At 53.9% G+C, this 17,504-nt stretch overlaps 1 protein-coding gene across 2 annotated transcripts in view; it reads right to left on the bottom strand.

The window, feature by feature from the left end:
* TSPAN4 (tetraspanin 4) overlaps nt 1–17,504 on the bottom strand; it is a 79,327-nt gene that overhangs the window by 19,699 nt on the left and 42,124 nt on the right. For both annotated transcript variants that reach the window (XM_027860151.1, XM_027860150.1), the window contains 2 exons: nt 9,819–10,010; nt 425–499 (listed from right to left, as the gene is read on the bottom strand). In XM_027860151.1, the coding sequence (XP_027715952.1) occupies nt 425–499; nt 9,819–10,010 (267 nt within the window). The remainder of the gene's footprint in view (nt 1–424; nt 500–9,818; nt 10,011–17,504) is intronic.

Here is a 17,504-nt window from a genome sequence, read left to right as displayed (position 1 = left end):
GCTGACCTCCTCCTGAGGCAACCCCTTTCACAAATAGACACTCACACTAATATACACTCATGCATACACTTCCACACAACACACACACACACACACACACACACACACACACACACACACACCCTGCCCAATGATCACTCACTCATCCCCCAGCTCTGCTGTGAGGCCTCCCCTCAGTGCTGCTCCATGCCAGGGCTGGTCTAAATGCTGTGCTCTGCAGAAATGCTGCAGCCATTAACTCTCCCAAGGGACATTCCTCACCCTGTGTGTCCTGCAGTCACACCTGTCCACCCTCCCGCCCAGTCACAAGTGCGTACCAGTAACTCGGGATGCAGAGGCGCCCAAGCCTGGCACTCTGGGAGAGGGGCCTGCTGGCGCGGGGCAAGGGACACAAAAAAGGCAAATGCTGGCAGTAGCCACTTACCTGGTCTGTGTAGACGAAGAAGAGGATGGCTACCGTGAGCTCCAGCAGGAACACAATTAACAGCATGACAAAGAACTGAGGGAGAGAGGAAGGTGTATCATCAGAGACAGCAGGAGCCTGGCCACCCGACCCAGTCAGCACCCCAGACAAGGGAGGCTGCCCTGCCCGTGGGAGAAACCAGCCCCAGGGCACCTGCCCCGGTGAGACAGGACAGAGCCCCAGGCTCTGGTCCAGCCTCATCACAAACTCATGGTGTGACCTTGAACAAGTCCTTCTCCCTGTGTGTGTGTGTGTGTGTGTGTGTCTGTGTGTGTGTGTGTGTGTCTGTGTGTGTGTTTGTCTGTGTTTGTGTGTGTGTGTCTGTATGTGTGTGTCTGTGTGTGTGTTTGTCTGTGTCTGTGTGTGTGTCTGTATGTGTGTGTCTGTCTGTATGTGTGCATGTGTGTGTGTGTGTGTGTGTGTGTGTGTGTGTGTGTGTGTGTAAGGGCTTGGGCATAACACACAATGAGCAACAGAGGGATGGACAGAAGGAAAGAAAGAGGCCCGAGCAAAGACGCCGGCCCCAGGCACCCCGGCCCACCCGAGGGCCGGCAAGGCTGAACAAGGGGAGGTGGCTTGTGGGTAGAACACAGGCAGGTGGGGGGCCCGGGGGCACAACATGTGTCGGGGCAGCCCTTGTCTTTTGGGCAGTTCCTTGATTTCCTCCTGATGGGTTTTTCATTCCTTAAACAACAAAAGAAGGGGGAGGGCTGAGAATTCAAAGCCCTGCCAGACACCCACGTTTTTGTCCTCCCTGGATTGCAGCCGGGCCACAGCACCAAGGGGGCTGCAGCCTCTCCCTCCGCCCCTCCCAAACAGAACTCTGAAATCCGAGCAATTCAGAGGGGCTGAGGCGGCAGCTTTGGCTGATGAGAAGCGGAACCTTTGAACCTGCAAATTTCCAGGATAAAATAACAGGGCCAAAGATGCCAACAAAGGAAAGACAATTTCCCAGCAGTACAATTCTGCCCTCCTCACACCTCAGTGCACCTACCTTGAGGAGGAGAGGGAGGGGGAGAGGGGAGGGGGGCAAGGGGAGAGGGGGAAGTGGGGAGGGGGGAGGGGCAGGGGGAGGGGGAGAGAGGAGGGAGGGGAGGGGGAGAGAGGAGAGAGGGGAAGGGGAGAGGGGAAGGATGGGGGAGGGAAGGAGGGAAGGGTGAGGGAGAACCAGGGGGCAGCTTGGCCTCAGGCTCCAACTCTGACCAGTACAACCAGGTACTCTAAAAGGTCTCCTGAACATCCGTAGCTCAGCCAGCCAGGGCTGATTCTGCCATGGGCCTGCCCAAGGGCAGGGGACTGTACCAGATGACTTCTGAAGGGCCCCCCAACTCTCTGAGTACACTGACTGGGGGGGGGCTCCCACTTCTCTTACCTGCAGGGCGGGCATCCCAAATAAGCCAAGGTGCCCCAAGCATTTTGTCTACTTCAGACACCACTGAACTGTTCCTTGAGGCTATTATGGCGGCTGCATTCTCTAAGGTCGGATGAACCTCCGAGCCCTCCCACCAGCCCTGTTCTGGCTTCTCTCTGGCCCAGAGCTCTGGACAGCCCACCCAACTCCTGCCCTGAGCCAGAACCATAAATAACAGGGACCTTGGCTGGCCCCTGTGGCTGCCACAACCAGAATAATGATGATTCATGAGCTTTAGAGCAGGTGTGAAGAGAGAACTCAACAAAAGAGAAAAAGACCAGCTTCCAGACACTGTGGCCCCCAAACAGCCTCCCTCCTGAGGCCAGGAAGGCAGGAGCCAAGTAGCAGGGGGAGGGGGCACCAACTCGCCCAACCACAGCCCCTGAATCTGTACCATTAGCACGCAGGGAATAGCAAGTTTAGGTCTCTTGAGTGGTATGGAGCCAGGAATGAACCTGGGTCCTCTCTGCTGCCTCCCTCAAGAACCTGGGGTAGCCCCTGACAAGGATTGAGCTCGCTGTGTATCCCAGGGATGCCTGAGCGGGCGACTGATGACTCGCACCTGCGTGACCTCCTTGGCCCTCATGCTCGGACTAAAGAGGCTGGAGACTCGGAGACAAAGAAAGGCAGAGCAGAAGTGCAAAGAGGAAGACTTCCAGTTGGGGGAGTCTCAAGGCCACCCCAAATTCCAAGAAAGAGCAAGGGACCATGATGCAAAAGGGAGGAGGAAACCAAACCTCACTCTCCCCTGGCAGTGTGAGTTAAGCAGCCCGTGAAGGAACAATTCGGGCTGTATCTCTGTAGGGCGCAGTCACTAGAGGCAATCCTGCCCTTTCCTCTGAGGGGGAAGTCTTGCCCTGGGCAGTGCATCATTGTTCTTTTTTTTGAAGAGGACCAAAATGGCATCACTACACTAGAGTGAAGCTACAGTGAGTTCGACTGGCAGAACAGACCAATGTGAGCTTCGAATGTTCTACCATAGGTCAGGCACAAATAGGAGATGTGAACATTCGGGTGGATTCTCTACATTTTCACATCTCGAGTTTCTTTTGAGCTCCTTCAATTCTGCTTTGCTCACAGAGCACAGCACCTTCTCTGATGAGGGCACGCCATGCTGAGTGACCCTGTGCCAGCATCTCGCATGTCACACAATCAATTCCAAAGTTCTTAAGAGAGACCTTGAGAATGTCCTTGTATCACTTCTTCTGACCACCATGTGAGTGCCTGCCTTGTGTCAGTTCTCCGTAAAACAGTCTTTTTGGCAAGCGCACATTTGGAATTCAAACAACATGGCCAGCCCATCGGAGTTGTGCTCTCTGCAGTAGACTTTGAACGCCTGGAAGTTTAGCTTGAAAAAAGACCTCAGGGTCTGGTATCTCATCCTGCCAGGTGATCTTCAGAATCTTCCTAAGACAATTCAAATGGAAGCGATTCCATTTCCTGGCATGGTACTGGTAGACTGTCCAGGTTTCCAAGGCATACAATGAGGTCAACATGACAGCTCTGTAGACCTTCAGTCTGGTAGTCAGTCTAATACCTCTTCTCCTCCACACTTTCCTTGGGAGCCTCCCAAACCTGAACTAGCTCTGGCAATGTGTGTATCAACCTCATCATCTATGTGTAATCTCTGGAAAGGAGAATACCAAGGTAAGTGAACTTATCTACAGCATTCAACATTTCTCCATTTGCTGTAATCGATGGTTCCACGTAGGATGGATGGTATGGTGATGGCTGATGGAGCACCTGTGTTTTCTTGGTGTTAATTGTCAGGCCAAAATGAGCACAAGTGGCAGGGAATTGATCCATACTTTGTTGCGTCTCAGCTTCAGAGATTGCATTGAGTGCACAATCATCTGCAAACAGAAAATCATGCACCAACCTTCCCTCCACTTTAGTCTTGGCTTGTAGACTTTTAAAGTTGAAGAATTTACCATCAGTGCGGTAGCTGACCTTGACGCCATGTTCATGCTCATTGAAAGCATCTGACAACACGGCTGAAAACATCACACTAGAAAGCTTGGGAGCAAGCACACGGCCTTGTTTCACTCCATTGGTGACTGGGAAAGCACGAGAACATTGTCCATTATCCAGAATCTAGGCAAGCATGCTGTCACGGAACTGATGTACAATACTGATGAACATCTCCGAGCAGTCAAATTTTGACATAATTTTCCATAAGCTCTCACGATTAACAGTGTCAAAGGCCTTGGTTAGATCTATAAACATTGTGTACAGACCTCTGTTCTGCTCCTGGCATTTCTCCTGGAGTCGTCTGGCAGCAAACTCCATATCGACCATTCCTAGGACCTTTCTGAAGCCACACTGGCTCTCAGGTAAATGATCATCTTCGAGGTGCAGGATCAGTCTTTTCTTTTGTTTTTTGTTTTGTTTTTTTGGCGGGGCAGTTGGAGTTAAGTGACTTGCCCTGGGTCACACAGCTAGTAAGTATCATGTGTCTGAGGCCAGATTTGAACTCAGGTCCGCCTGACTCCAGAGCTGGTACTCTATCCACTATACCACCTAGCTGCCCATAGGATCAGTCTTTTAAGGAGATCTCTGGCAAGCATCTTGACAGCAATGACTAAGAGAGAGACTCTTCTGTGATTGTCACAGGACAATCTATTTCCTTTACCTTTATAGAGATGGACAATGGAGGCGTCCTTGAACTCCTGGGGGATAACCTCCTCTTGCCATGTAACCAGAAGATTTCAGTCACCTTTTGTATGAGCTATGGGCCCCATGCTTCTAAATCTCAGCTGGAATGGACTCAGCACCGGGTGCTTTGCCACAGGAAAGGAGCCTAATGGCATTCAAAACCTTCTTCAGTTGGAACTTCAGCCAGGGAGGGACTGACTTCAACTTGAGGTATACGGTCAGTGGCTTCAGGACTGCTTGATGACGGTCTGTTGAGAGCACTATGGAAGTGTCCAGCCCATCTCTCCAGGATCACGTCTTTATCATGTGACTCCATCAGGTTGAGTAGTTGAGATGCACCAAAGGTCTTTGGCCCATAAACAGCCCCAAAAGCACTATGTATTGTTGCTATCAGCACAAAACTGAATTTCGTCTGCCTTCTTACTGAGCCAAGCAGCCTGCATCTCTCTTTGGCTTGTACTTTACTTTTGATGGAATTAAATACTGCCTTCTTAGAGACAGATGAACTATCCTGCTGGTAAACCCTGTGGAGTTCTTGTCTTTCATTTAGCAGCTTCTGAATTTCCCCATCATTTTCATCAAACCAGCCTTGATGTTTGTGACTGTTCTGACCCAAATGAGAACAGGCAGTGCTGCGCACCAAAACTCTGAAAGCTGCCCATGCCTTTTCTGCTCCACTCTTGCTAACCATATGCTGACTCAGCTTTCCCTCCCAGCTAGCGGCAAACTGTTCCCACTTAGAGAAGCGCCCCAATCTGTTGACATTAATTCTTCTGGGAGCCATCCTGCCTTGGGGCCACCGCTTTTGTTGAATGTGATTATTTAGCTTGGAGAGGAGAAGTCCATGATCAGTCCAGCACTGTGCCACACATCGCCTTCACTCTCACATCCTGCCTGTCTCTGCTCTTTACAATCACATAGTCTATTAAATGCCAGTGTCTGCTGCGAGGGTGCATCCACGAAGTTTTATTGCATTTAGGTAAACGGCAGACAGTGTTGGTGATGGGAAAATCATGACATGCACAAGTCTTCAGTAGTAAGTGACCACTGCTGTTGCTGTTTCCAACTCCATTCCTCCCAAGGACTCCCTGCCATGTCTGGCAGTCTGAGCCTAGTCGGGCATTAAAGTCACCCAGAATTAGAAGTGTGTCCTCTTTTGGCACATTGATGATAAGGGTCTGGAGACCCTTAAATTTTTTCTTTGACCTCATCAGGGTTCATCGTGGTGATTAGCACAGGTGCTAATGATGGTGGCGTGGCGCTTCCGTTCAAGTGGCAATCACATTGTCATGGCCTGTTGTTCACTCCTTTTGGTGGGCAATCAAGCTTGTTGATGTGATTAGTTTTGATTGCAAAACCTACACCAGCTTCACAGCGCTCCCCTTTGCTGTGGCCACTCCAGAAAATTGTGTATCCAGCTCCGACTTCACTAAGCTGGCCTTCCTCAGCCAGCCTCATTTCTCTCAGGACTGCTATTTGGATGTGATACCTGCTAAGTTCTCTCTCAACAAGAGCTGTTCATCTTTCAGATCTACTGGTTTTCATGTTGTCCATAAATGTGCACGCATTCCATGGACCGACAATGAGTGGAATCCTCTTTGCTGAAATTTTTGTACATTTGTGTGTCTGTGTGTGTTGTGTGCGTGTGTGTGTGGTGTGTGTGTGTGTGTGAGACTATTATGTGGGCTCTCCACCTGCCAGTAAATCAGGCCAGAGTTGGGTAAGCAGACAATTTTTAGGGCACCTTTTCTAGCCCCTTCCTCACACCAGGAGGTGAGCTGTGTGATCCTTAAAATGCTGCTCAGACACTCATGGGGCTGCTGAATCCCACCGCTGCTTCCAGTGGGAAGTCCCTGGGCCTGGGTCGCCGGTATGCAGGGCTGTGACTACAGCTCCCAGTGCATCTGCACCTGCTGCTTCGTCACTTGTCTGCGGCCACAGGACTTGGAGCTAGGTAAAAATGGTCAAATGGTATGGGAGATGTCTTTTGATTCGTGCGTAGATTGGATTTAAGTGAGGCAGAGCTGCACAAATGTGGCCTCACTGTCTCCTCCAGAGTGCTCACAGTCCAGTGGCAGGACAGAGTCAAGACAACGGGGGTGGCTCAGGATGCAGTGGATGACCTCGGCGCCTTTGATGTCTGACCAAGTTCAAGGCACTCACAGCACCTGCTTTAGCCGCCTTCATGGCTGCTGGAACAAATTGTTCTCATATGCCCGTTCCACTGGGGGAGGTTTTCACATGCTTGGGGCAGACACCTCCCTAACTCACTGATGGGTTTGAGACCCTCGGTTACCCTCAACCTGGTTCAGCCCATCTGCTGAACTGGCTTACTGCGGTGTGGCCACTGTGCATGCCACAGCTTCTTAGGGCCACAGGTGAGAGTCGGTGGATCAGGCGGACACCAAAGGTGGAAAGCAGCCCTGAACACACCCTCCACCCCACCCTGGGCAGGACTGTAAGTCTGGAGGAATGGGCACATCCTTGGGGACAATAGAGGCCCCCAGAGAGGAAAGGAGAGTTGTCCTGATAAGGACAACTTAAGGTTAAGACAGGCCCTACCCGATCTCCTTCTTGCCTTCTCAGCAGCCCTTTGAGAAGCAAGGAGTCAGGAAGACTTGGGTTCAGATCCTGCCTCAGGCCCTGGTCAGCTGTATCATCATCTCATCTCATTCTGCCTCAGTTCCCCCATCTGTAAAATGACAGGATTCGACTCCATGGGCTCCAATGTCCCCCCAGCTTGAAATGGATGCTCCTCTGATGCCTGAGGGCCGGGCCTGGGACCCCAGCCACTTCTTCCTGCCCAATCTGCTCTGCTCCCTGCCTGGCACTACCTCTCTTAGAAAAAAACAAAAGCAATTGTGAATTTTTCCCCACTTTAAGGCACCGTGATTTAATAGATGAGCTGGCCTCATAAAAAGCTTACTATGCATGATTCCCGAAAGGCCTCTCGGCTTGATATATTAATAGGTAAGAAGAACATTACCAAAGAAACACTTACTTCTTTAATTATCTGTGATTAATATTTCATGAGAAGAGGAAAACACACATCCCCGTCTCTACAAATCTTTCTCTCTCCATAGCTCTCTTTAGGAAGTGGTAGACCCATGGTCCCCATGACCACAAAGTGACAAGCTCTGTCTGTCCCCTTTCTCAGACTTTCAGACAATGAGCGCTCTCTAACAAGGAAATGGACTGCTTTGGAAGGTAGTGAGCCTCTCATCATTGGTGGTGTTCAAGTGGTGGTGAGGCCATCATTTCTCATCTGTATTGTAGGAGAGATTCACGCACCCGGCAAGAGGTTGGGCCCAATGATATCTAAGGTTTCCTCCAACTCTGAGACTCTGTGACTCTGCGGAACCCACAGAGGGTCAGGAGGGCCCAGGCGGATGAAGAGTTTCTTGTCATCCAGCTGGGGGTCAGGCTAGAGGACCCTGAAGTCTCTCCTGACTCTGGGGCACTGGGGGAGGGGAGAGCTACGATTCCTGTATGGCCGGCCCTCAGCATCTGCAGGATTGCCTTCCAGCCTCCCGTCAGCCTACTCAGTCACACGGCTCCCCGCAGCCTCCAGGATGACTTGGCGGTCACCTGCCTCCTCCGGCCTTCTCACACCTCGCTCCCCACACGTCCTCCTCCGGGCAGTGTCCCCAGTCCCTCCTGACCTGGTGCCTTCTGTCTGGGGGTCCCCCTGGCATCCTGTTCACTGGCTGAATCTCCTTTAAACTGGGAGCTCCTGGGGCAGGGACCACCCTCCACCCTGCTCTGTGTCCCCAGTGCTTGGAGTGGTGCCTGCACACAGTAGGCACCTAATCCATGCTTGCTGACTTGTTCTGGATTCCTTCCCATTGGAGACGCTGTACAAGATTCTTTCTCAGGTCTTGGTCCTTTTCTTCTCTGTGGTTCCAAGATGGGAGGAACTTGCGACTCCTGCAAAGGGTCTGAGATTCATCTGTGGCCCAGGAGCTGCTCCTGGCAGGAGGTGGGGGCTTGGAGTCTGGGGTGGGCCCTCAGCCTGGCTGCTCCTGATGTGGGCCGGAGGCCCAGACCAGCCCCTTGGCTGGTTCCTTAAAGCGAGGCTCGCCACATGCCTCCGCTGATCCAGGCCTCGTGGTTGGCGATGGGGCAGAGAGGGGCGTGCTGCCGCGGTCAGCTGCCTCTGACCATGACAGGAGAGTGCCAACATGGGCAGAGGGATGGAGATGCCAGAGCCCTTCCAGGCACCACCTGCCCCCCTGAAGCCGGCAGATGGCCCCGCATCCTGAGGGCCAAGGAAGGAATTTCCAAACGCCAATTGGCCCAGGTTGCCCCAGCTGGACTCAAGTGGCCATGGCCAAGTTGGGGGCAGGGACACTGTGAAAGAAAGTGGAAAGGGCAGCTTTCTTGTGCCCTGGCTCCAGGAGAAGGTGCAGCAATAGGTTGCCCGTTCTGGGGCACTGAGGCCTCTCTCTCAGCCTCCCCATCCACACTCAGGGACAAGCAGTCCACAGGCCAGGAGGGCCCTTCTTTCAAGAGGCATCTGGTGAGGCAGCATCACAGAGGGTTGGGCTACAGAGACACTGAGCCACAGGGCAGCGAAGACGAATCAGTATCCCCCAGGAAACAAGGAGCAGAGGGGAGGGTCTCACGGTCTCCCTGAATCCAGAGTCAGCTCAGTCTCCCCTGGACACAACCCGGGCTGTGCCTAAGCCTCTCCAGAGTCTGGGGGAGAAGACAGGGGCCCAAAGAGATAAAGGACGCTGCCTGTTCCAGGGAGGGCTACCCAGGCTGTGCCGCCACCCTCAGAGCTGCGCCTCCACCCCTGGGGGCTCCCAGGCACCACTCCTGGGCCAGGCAGATGCTTTCCTCCCGTCCCTGCCCCAGCACCCCGGGTCATCTCACCCACTTCCAGCTCCCTTCCCCCTCCTCCTTCCCAGCCACCCCCGAGTGGCTTCCCAAAAAGCCACTCAAAGCAAGCAGGCCACAGAGGAGGGTCTCCGAAGGGAGAGCTCCCTGGCAGGTTTCCTGCAGGCCCCCAGACTTGGGTAGCACAAGAGACAGGGGGACTGAGAGGATGAATTAGGCAGCGGTGGCCTGGGCGGGGGGGACTTTCTCTGTTGCACCCTCCGGGCCATGCTTCCATCCCCTGGTCCCTCGTCCTGGGCCATCACCCCGGGATCCTCCCGTGCCCTGCCCCAGCCAGCCCCACCCCTCGCACAGGGCCCAGGTCCTCCTGCCTGGAGGCCTCCCCACCCCAGCCCGGCCCTCCACCCCCCCACCCCTCCCCAGCCTAGAGCCAGTCCCAACACTCACACTGAGAAGCAAACACTTGTTTTCTTTGATGGCTCCGATGCACCCCACGAAGCCTATGACCATGACGAAGGTGCCCGTGACAATGAGCAGGTTGGCAGCCGAGAGCGAAGGGAAGGAGGGTGAAAGGGTGGCAAAGTTGCCCTGCGTCACAGCCAGCCAGATGCCCACACCGAGAATCCCGCATCCTCCAAGCTGGGGGCGGCAGAAGAGAGAGAAGAGAAGTGGAGTCAGGCCGGACCCCAACCCACAGCCCACTCCTGACGGCCCCCCCCATTTGCTTCCCCCACGGGGGAGTGGAGCCAGCTCAGACTTGACCTTTCCTGCACCTTCCCACCTGCCGGGACTCACGCAAGAGGCCTTGGGGCGGGGGGCGGGGAAAGTCGTCCAAATCTGCTGGGGGAGGAGGGGCAGGGGCCAAGCTGACCCAGCAGCTGCCCCTCCTTCGCTCCAGCCACCTCCTCTAAGAGGAAAAGTGATCGCCCCAATCCTGACCCTAGAACGCAGTGCCCTTCCTCCTGCCCCTCCTTCCACATCACCTGCGGCAGAGCTTTAGAGCCCCCTCCCCTCCCCTCCCCCCGACTCTGGTGGGAGCTTCAAGAGGGCCCAGGTTCTCCCTGCCTGCCCCCTGCTGTGCACAGACGTGCACGCTGCCCTGTGGCCATCTCACTGGGCTGGTTCGGGAACCCGTCCTCCTGGAGCGCGCCCTGTGCCACATGACTGGAGTGAGGCTGGGCCCTCTGGCCTGAGGGACATCAGTCCACATCTAGTTTTGTCCCCTGCCTTTGCACTGAGCATGGGGTCCAACCTCCATTCAGCAGCTCCTGGGCAAAGGGATGTAAGAGGAAAAAACTGCAGCTGCCTCACTTGGTAAAATGCTTTTCCCCAGCCAGCTCCCATCGTGCAGGTGAGAAAACAGAAACTGAGAGTGGAGAGCACTGCAAGGCCACCTGAGCAGTGAGCTCGCACTGGGGCAGGGGGTGCAGCTTCCTTCCCTCCTTCCCCCTCCCCCAGGGAAGGTCGCCTCTGCCCAAAGGTGCCACAAGTGGTGGTCTCCTCACCCACCCCCCAGGGCCTCACACACCTGCTAGGACAGTGAGAAGAGCCCTAGAGGAGGAGGAAGAGCCCCCTGCAGATCTGACTCATTGTGTGACCCCAGGCACACAAAATTCAGTTTCTGCACCTGTGGAATGGGGGGAATCCTTTCTGCTTTGTTCTGCCCTTGCTCTGACAGCCTCCCAAGGTTATTTCTTGGATAACGAGAATGCATCCATTCTGACAGTGACTTGTAAAGTTCTGTGGGCAGCTGTGCCAAGGGTCCCGGTTAAAATACTTGTATTTTCAGGGAGCTTGCTGCCTGCTCCAGCAGGCCAGAGCCCTGACCCACGGACTGAGTTTCAGATGCCGATCTCTACGTGGCCAGGGGTCCCCTGGGGCCGAGGCCCACGGCGGCTGCCTCAGAAGCCCGTCCCCAGCGACGTCCTCAACAAGGCTGCTGGCTGCTTCTACTTAGCCAGTCTCTGCGGGATGCCCCTACTGGCCCGCCCCAGCCACTTCCCACATTTGAGGAACCAGCTGAAGGAAGGCTGCCAGGATCTTTGTACAGAAGAATGATCCCGAGCTCCTGGGCTTTCTCTTCCCCTCCCCCAGCCCAGCCCGGCCTTCCTTAATGGATGAGAGGCTTCATTGAGTTTCATAATTGCTCATTATTACAAAAGTCAATTAAAAAAAAAAACAACAAAAAAGAGAAAGAGGATTCAGGGCCTCACTCACATTCCCTTCTTTCTTCCCCCCCACCCCCCCCATCTCTGCAGCCTCTAGAAAGTGATGGGGGGAGGGGAGCTGGAGGGGCCCAGAGACCCCCAGCCAAGGGCTGAGCTGTGTTCACGAACTTGGGCTTTCAAGCTGCTAGTTTGTGCCCTACAGCTGAGTCAAGTCGACATTGAAGAGGGGCAGCTAGGGGGCGCCACAGCAGATAGAGCACTAGGCCTGGCATCGGGAGGACCTGAATTCACGTCAAGCCTCAGACACTCCCTGGGTGTGTGACCCTGGACAAGTCACTTAACTTCTGCTTGTCTCAGTTTCCTCCTCTGTAAAATGGGATAATACTAGCATCTACCTCCCAGGGTTGTTGTGAGGATCAAATGAGAAAATATCTATAAAGTGGTTAGCGCAGTGCCAGGTGCACAGTAGGTGCTGCAACGATGATGCTGGTGTCTGTGCAAAACCCAAGATGTCTAACAGGCACCTGGAGACATCAGACAGGAGGCCAGGGGAGAAGTTAGAGGGCATCAACCAACCGAAGGCGCAAAACCTGCTAAGGTAGCCCAGCTGTCCCACCCGAGATATCTGCTGATGGGTCCTGGTACGCTGACCGCGCCTGAAGCAGCGTGACCAGGCGGGAAGACCTGAGTGTGCTGGGGGCAAAGGAGAAGGTGCTGGTGGAGACTAAGGGTGAGAGAGGAGGATGGGACAGCTGCCGGGCGGGGTCCCCGGGGGAGAGCTGCTGAGTGGGGAGGAGACAGGAGGAGGGCTGAGGCGGTTGGAGAAGGAATCAGTGAAAGATGTCCTAGGTGGCAGAGGGAAAGGCAGGGCAGGCATCCTAATGCAGTCATACTAAGGGCTGCAAATCTCCCCAGTGGAACAATCCTTCCAGCTCAGGGCAAGATGCACACCAAGAAAATCATCCAGGCACGACTCCTTTCCTTTTGCCCTTATTGAGCCTGGCATTCTAGAGAGAGAAGACTGGGCATCTGGGCTCTGGCCCTTCCCTGGGCACCTTTTTCTGGAATGTTCCAAACATTCTCATCTCCTCTCTCCCCAGTCCCATCTCAGAGGTTTTCGGTCTTAATCAGCTTTCCTTCTTTCCTTCCTTCTCATCCTCCCTCTCTCCCTCTCCAAGAAACACAGAAACAAAATGCCTGCTGGAAATGGTTCGCAAACAATCCCCCCTTCAAGCTAATCTGTACCAAGGCCCTGAGACTTCTGGGTCAGAATGGCTACGACTGGGGCCAAGAAAGGCTCTCTTGGTCTCTTCAGGACCTTGTGCAAGATGCCCCAAGAGGTCAGGGTGTCGGAAGGTAAGGAGCGCCAGGGACTCCCACCCTCATGCCCTCAGAAGCAGACCTTTGCAAGGTCCTTGGGTAAAGTTTAAAACCTCCAGGACAGGCAATCCTTCCTGGGTCATCCCAGACTGACATCAGTGAGTGCCCAGGTTAATTCAGCCCCCAGCAGGGCTCTGATCACACAGGTGAACTAGTGCGAGGGCCTGGGAGGATCTCGCTGCCTCTGTCTCTCTCCCTCCCTCCTTCTCTCTCCTTTCCCTCTCTCTCTGTCCCTCCCTCCTTCTCTCTGTCTCTATCTCTGTCTGTTTCTGTCTCTCTCTCTCCCCCACCTCACCCCTCCCTCCTTCTTGAATCAGAATTTGTACTCAAGTCTTCCTGGCCCTGGGTCCAGCTCTCTGTCCATTATGACACCAGCTGCCTTCCTATCAGAAGGTGCCTGAGCTAAAGAAAACTAGAGGTTCTCAGGGCAGCTAGGTGTAGTAGTGGATAGAGCGCCAGCCCTGGAGTCAGGAGGACAGGAGTTCAAATCTGACCTCAGACCAAATAGTTGACACTGGCTGTGTGACCCTAGGCAAGTCACTTAACCCCAACTGCCTAAAAATTAAAAAAAAAAACAAAACAAACGCTAGAGGTTCTCCTAAGCAGAGCTGAGCAAGGGTTGCATCCTAAACATGGGGGAGAGCCTGTGCAAAGACAAAGAGGTGGGAGATGGGCGGTCATGCAGGGAACAGTTAGAATAGAGAAACCATGAAGTGACCTTCAAGTCTCCAGGGGTCCCAGAGAGCGGGGGCTGAAGCCATCCTGGAGCCAGGCCTTGGACATGTGACTCCACTCATCTCAAAGACAACTACCGAGTTCCTTGTCTGCCCTTGGCAGTTCTCTGGCCGAGTTCCAGCCAAACACCTCGGCCGGGACACTTTCATTGCCATGACAAGGACAAAAGTCTGTCAAGGAAACACAGCCAATCTGGAAGCTCCTGTAAGCCACAACCGGACACCCAGGGAACAAGTGCCCCCCAGCTCCTTGGCAAGAGGGCAGCAACACCAGGGCCCCACTCACCTCCCCAAAACAGAAAGCAGGAGGAAGGGGAGCTTTGTGCTCTGAAGGGGAGATGTTCTGCCCCTCCCTGGGGTTTGTGGGCTTGGGAGCATGGGTGTGCACTCACATGTGCTCATGCACACAAACTCACATACACACTCATAAAAGCTCACATGCATTCACAGACATGGTTATACACAAAAAACTGACATATACGCTCATACAAACTCACACACTCACAAACACACATACACACTCATACAAACACACCCACACAAACTCACATACACACTCATACAAACTCACACAAACTCATACACACACAAACACACATATACATTCATGCAAACTCACACACTCATACACACAGTCATACACATTGACATAGTGTCACACACACACACACACACACACACACACACACACACACACCCCTGAGCTCCCATGGGAATCCTAGGCAACAGAACCGGGGTCGTTTGGCTGGAAGGGCAGGTGGGTGGTACAAAGTGGAGAGAGGAGAAGCAGAGACAGAGTATTTCTTCCTCTGCTCTTGAGAAAGCCCCTTGGGGCATCTGGCAGCTGTCCACAGTGCTGAGAGCTGGACGCCATGTGCAAAGCAAGCATGTCACTGTCCACAGCCGGATAGTTCTGACATTGGAGGGCCAGGGCAAAGCCACAATGATTTCCCTTCCTTGAACTTCGGAGGACTTGGTGTCTGCCCTTCCTTCCCTGCTGGTTCTGAAAACTAACGCTCAGAAGGTCATGGATGAGCTAGGTGACAAGGAGGGGCCTGAGATAACATATGGGGGTCAGTTGAAGGCTGTTAAGCCCGGAGAAGAGAAGATTTGTGGGAAAGTGATCACTGGGCTCAGGGTTCCTATGTGGAAAAGAGATCAGGATTGCTGACTTGGCCCTAGAGGGTGGGGCTGTTGTTGTGTTTAAGAAGATAAAGCGCATTTCAGTTTGATGTCAGGAAAGATGTCCTCATAACAAAATCTGCCCCCCCCCCGCAGAGGCCTCGGATGACCACCTTGACGGAGAGGGCCCCCGTCACTAGACTAGGTCTTAAAGCAAAGGCTGGAAGGCCATTGGCTGAGGTTGTTGGGTGAGGGGAGGGGATATGTATTCTGCTACAGCTTAGATGAGAGGCCTGTGGGCCCCCTCCCAAGCCTAAGACTCCATGCCTCCCATGTGCTCACAGGGGAGGAGCACCCAATGCATGGAAGACAGTCCGGAGCCATGATCTCTGGCCCTCAAGGTGCTCCAGAGTGGGAGGCCTTCAGGGGACTGAGGGAGCTCCAGCTGTCAGACATCAGGACCACCGAAGATCCACAAAGGCCGACCACAAGTCCCGGCTTTCCTTACTCCAGACAGTGAGCATAGGACCAGGGAGGAGAGGTGGCTGGTCAAACACAACTGACTAATGCACCACCCTAGGACCTCCCTGGGAGCAGGGGAGGTGAGGCTGCTCGCGCGTCTGGCTGAAACACCTTCAAATGTGTCGGCCCCCACCAAATGGGAGGGGGGGTTGTAACCAAAGGCTTTGACCTTCTGGTCAATAGCAGGTAAGAGACAAAGGCCGGGGTTCCACTGTGGCTTTGCCCCGCTGGGCTACGGCACCTTGGACTCCATGGACTGTGGGTGGGGTGGGAAGCGGGGAGGACCTCTAAGGACCTGTTTGCATCTCAGATCTCTGGATCCAGGTGTAGACAGTCTAACACCTGGCCTGAAGCATCCTAGGTGATGCTGCTGGTTCTGAAAAAAAGATATGTCTGGGGGGCTGGGGTTAGTCAGTCACTCAACAAGCATTTATTAAGCACCTTCTGTGCCAGGCCCTGTGCTAAGTGCTGGGGGCACAAAGAAAGGGGGAACCCACCCCCCAAGGAGCTCAGCACTATGGGGAAGACAGCATACAAAGAACTCAGCAGAGAAAAGTATAGACAGGACACACTGGAGAGGATAAGCGGGGGGGGGGGGGGGGGGGGGGGGTGTCTTACAGAAGAGAGGGGTTCTGATGGAATCCGAAGGAAGCCAGGGAAGTTGGGAGACAGAGATGAGGGGGAGAGGGCATGGCCAGAGAAAATGCCTGGAGCTGAGAGATGGAGGGTCTGGTCTGTGGAGCAGCCAGCAGGCCGGGTCACTGGATCAGAGAGTGGGTGTCAGGGAGGGAGAAGACTGGGAAGGGAGGAGGGCCAGGTTGAGAAGGGCTTCGAAGGCCAAACAGAACATTCTGTGCTTGACCTGGGGCAGTCAGAAGCCACTGGACTTTACAGAGTAGGCGGTGGCATGGTCAGAGCTGGGCTTCAGAAAAATCCCTTTGCTGACTGAGTGGAGGATGGACTGAGGCAGGTAGACCCCGCCCCCAGCAGCTACTGCCATGGTCCAGGGCTGAGGTGGTGAGGTTCTGCACCAGGGTGGGGGCAGGGCAGGGTCAGAGGAGAGAAGGGGGCACACACAATAGGTGTCATGAAGGTAAAATTGACCTTGGCCACAGACTGGCTACAGGGAGATGAGGGTGAGGGGTCAAGGATGACACTCAGCTTGTGAGCCAGAGCGACTGGAAGAACAGTGGGACCCTCTTCCCCACCCCAAGTCTGGGAGAGGTGAGGGCTTAAAGGGAAAAGGAATGAGTTCAATTTTGAACATGTTGGGTTTCAGTTGAGTTTTCGATGTTCAAGACGTGCAGTAGACGCTTGGAGATGTGAGACTGGAGTTCAAGAGACAAGTTAGGACAAATAAACCTGGAAATCCTCCGCATGGAGACAATCATTAGCCCCACAGGAGCACATGACAGCACTGAGTGAAGTAGGAGAGAGGGAGAAATGCTGAGGGCCCAGGACAGATCCCTTCGGTTAGAGGGCGTGACCCAGAGGAGGATCCAGCTAAGGAGACAGGCAGAGAGGGAGGAGGAGAGCCAGGGGAGATGGCATCCTGAAAGCCTAGAGAGAAGAGAGCACCAAGGATGAGAGGGTGTTTGACCACAATGTCAAAGGCTAGAGAGGTCGAGAAGGCTGAGGCTTGAGAAAAGGCCATGGGGTTGGACAGATAAGAGATCAACGATAATTTTAGAGAAACGAGTTTCAGTTGGATGACAAGGTTGAAAGCCAGACTGCAGAGTTAAAGGAAGTGGGGGGTCTGTGGTAGATGGCCTTCTCCAGGAGGTTAGCTAGAAAAGAGAGGGTGAGAGGACAGGCGGCTAGCTGAGAAGAACAGACTGAGGAAGCGTTTTTGGACTACGGGGGAGAATTGGCCACATTTGTAGGGAAGAAGCCAGTAGACAGGGAGAGACTGAGAGGGGGGATGACAGAGGGGACAAGCTCTCGGAGGTAGTGAGATGGAATTGTGCCAGAGGAAAGAGTGGCAGAAGACCTCTGGGAGATGGAAGTTGAGGAGGAGAGAAGAGGGAATACTCCGTGAATGGCCACTGTTTTTCAGTAAAACAGGAGGCAAAAATCTCCACTAAAGCGTGGAGGTGGGGTGAGGGAGGGGAGCCATGGGAGGTTTGACAAGAGATTAGATCTTAGAAAATCAGCTGTGATGAGGAGGTTAGTGAGTGAGTTAAGGAAATGCAAAAGGATCCCCTTGC

Source organism: Vombatus ursinus, unplaced genomic scaffold, assembly GCF_900497805.2.
Source record: "Vombatus ursinus unplaced genomic scaffold, bare-nosed wombat genome assembly UNPS02014176.1, whole genome shotgun sequence".
Classification (NCBI taxonomy): Eukaryota; Metazoa; Chordata; class Mammalia; order Diprotodontia; family Vombatidae; genus Vombatus; species Vombatus ursinus.
The sequence above is the reverse complement of the archived record's forward strand: the minus strand, read 5'-3'. Positions and strand labels throughout refer to the sequence as shown.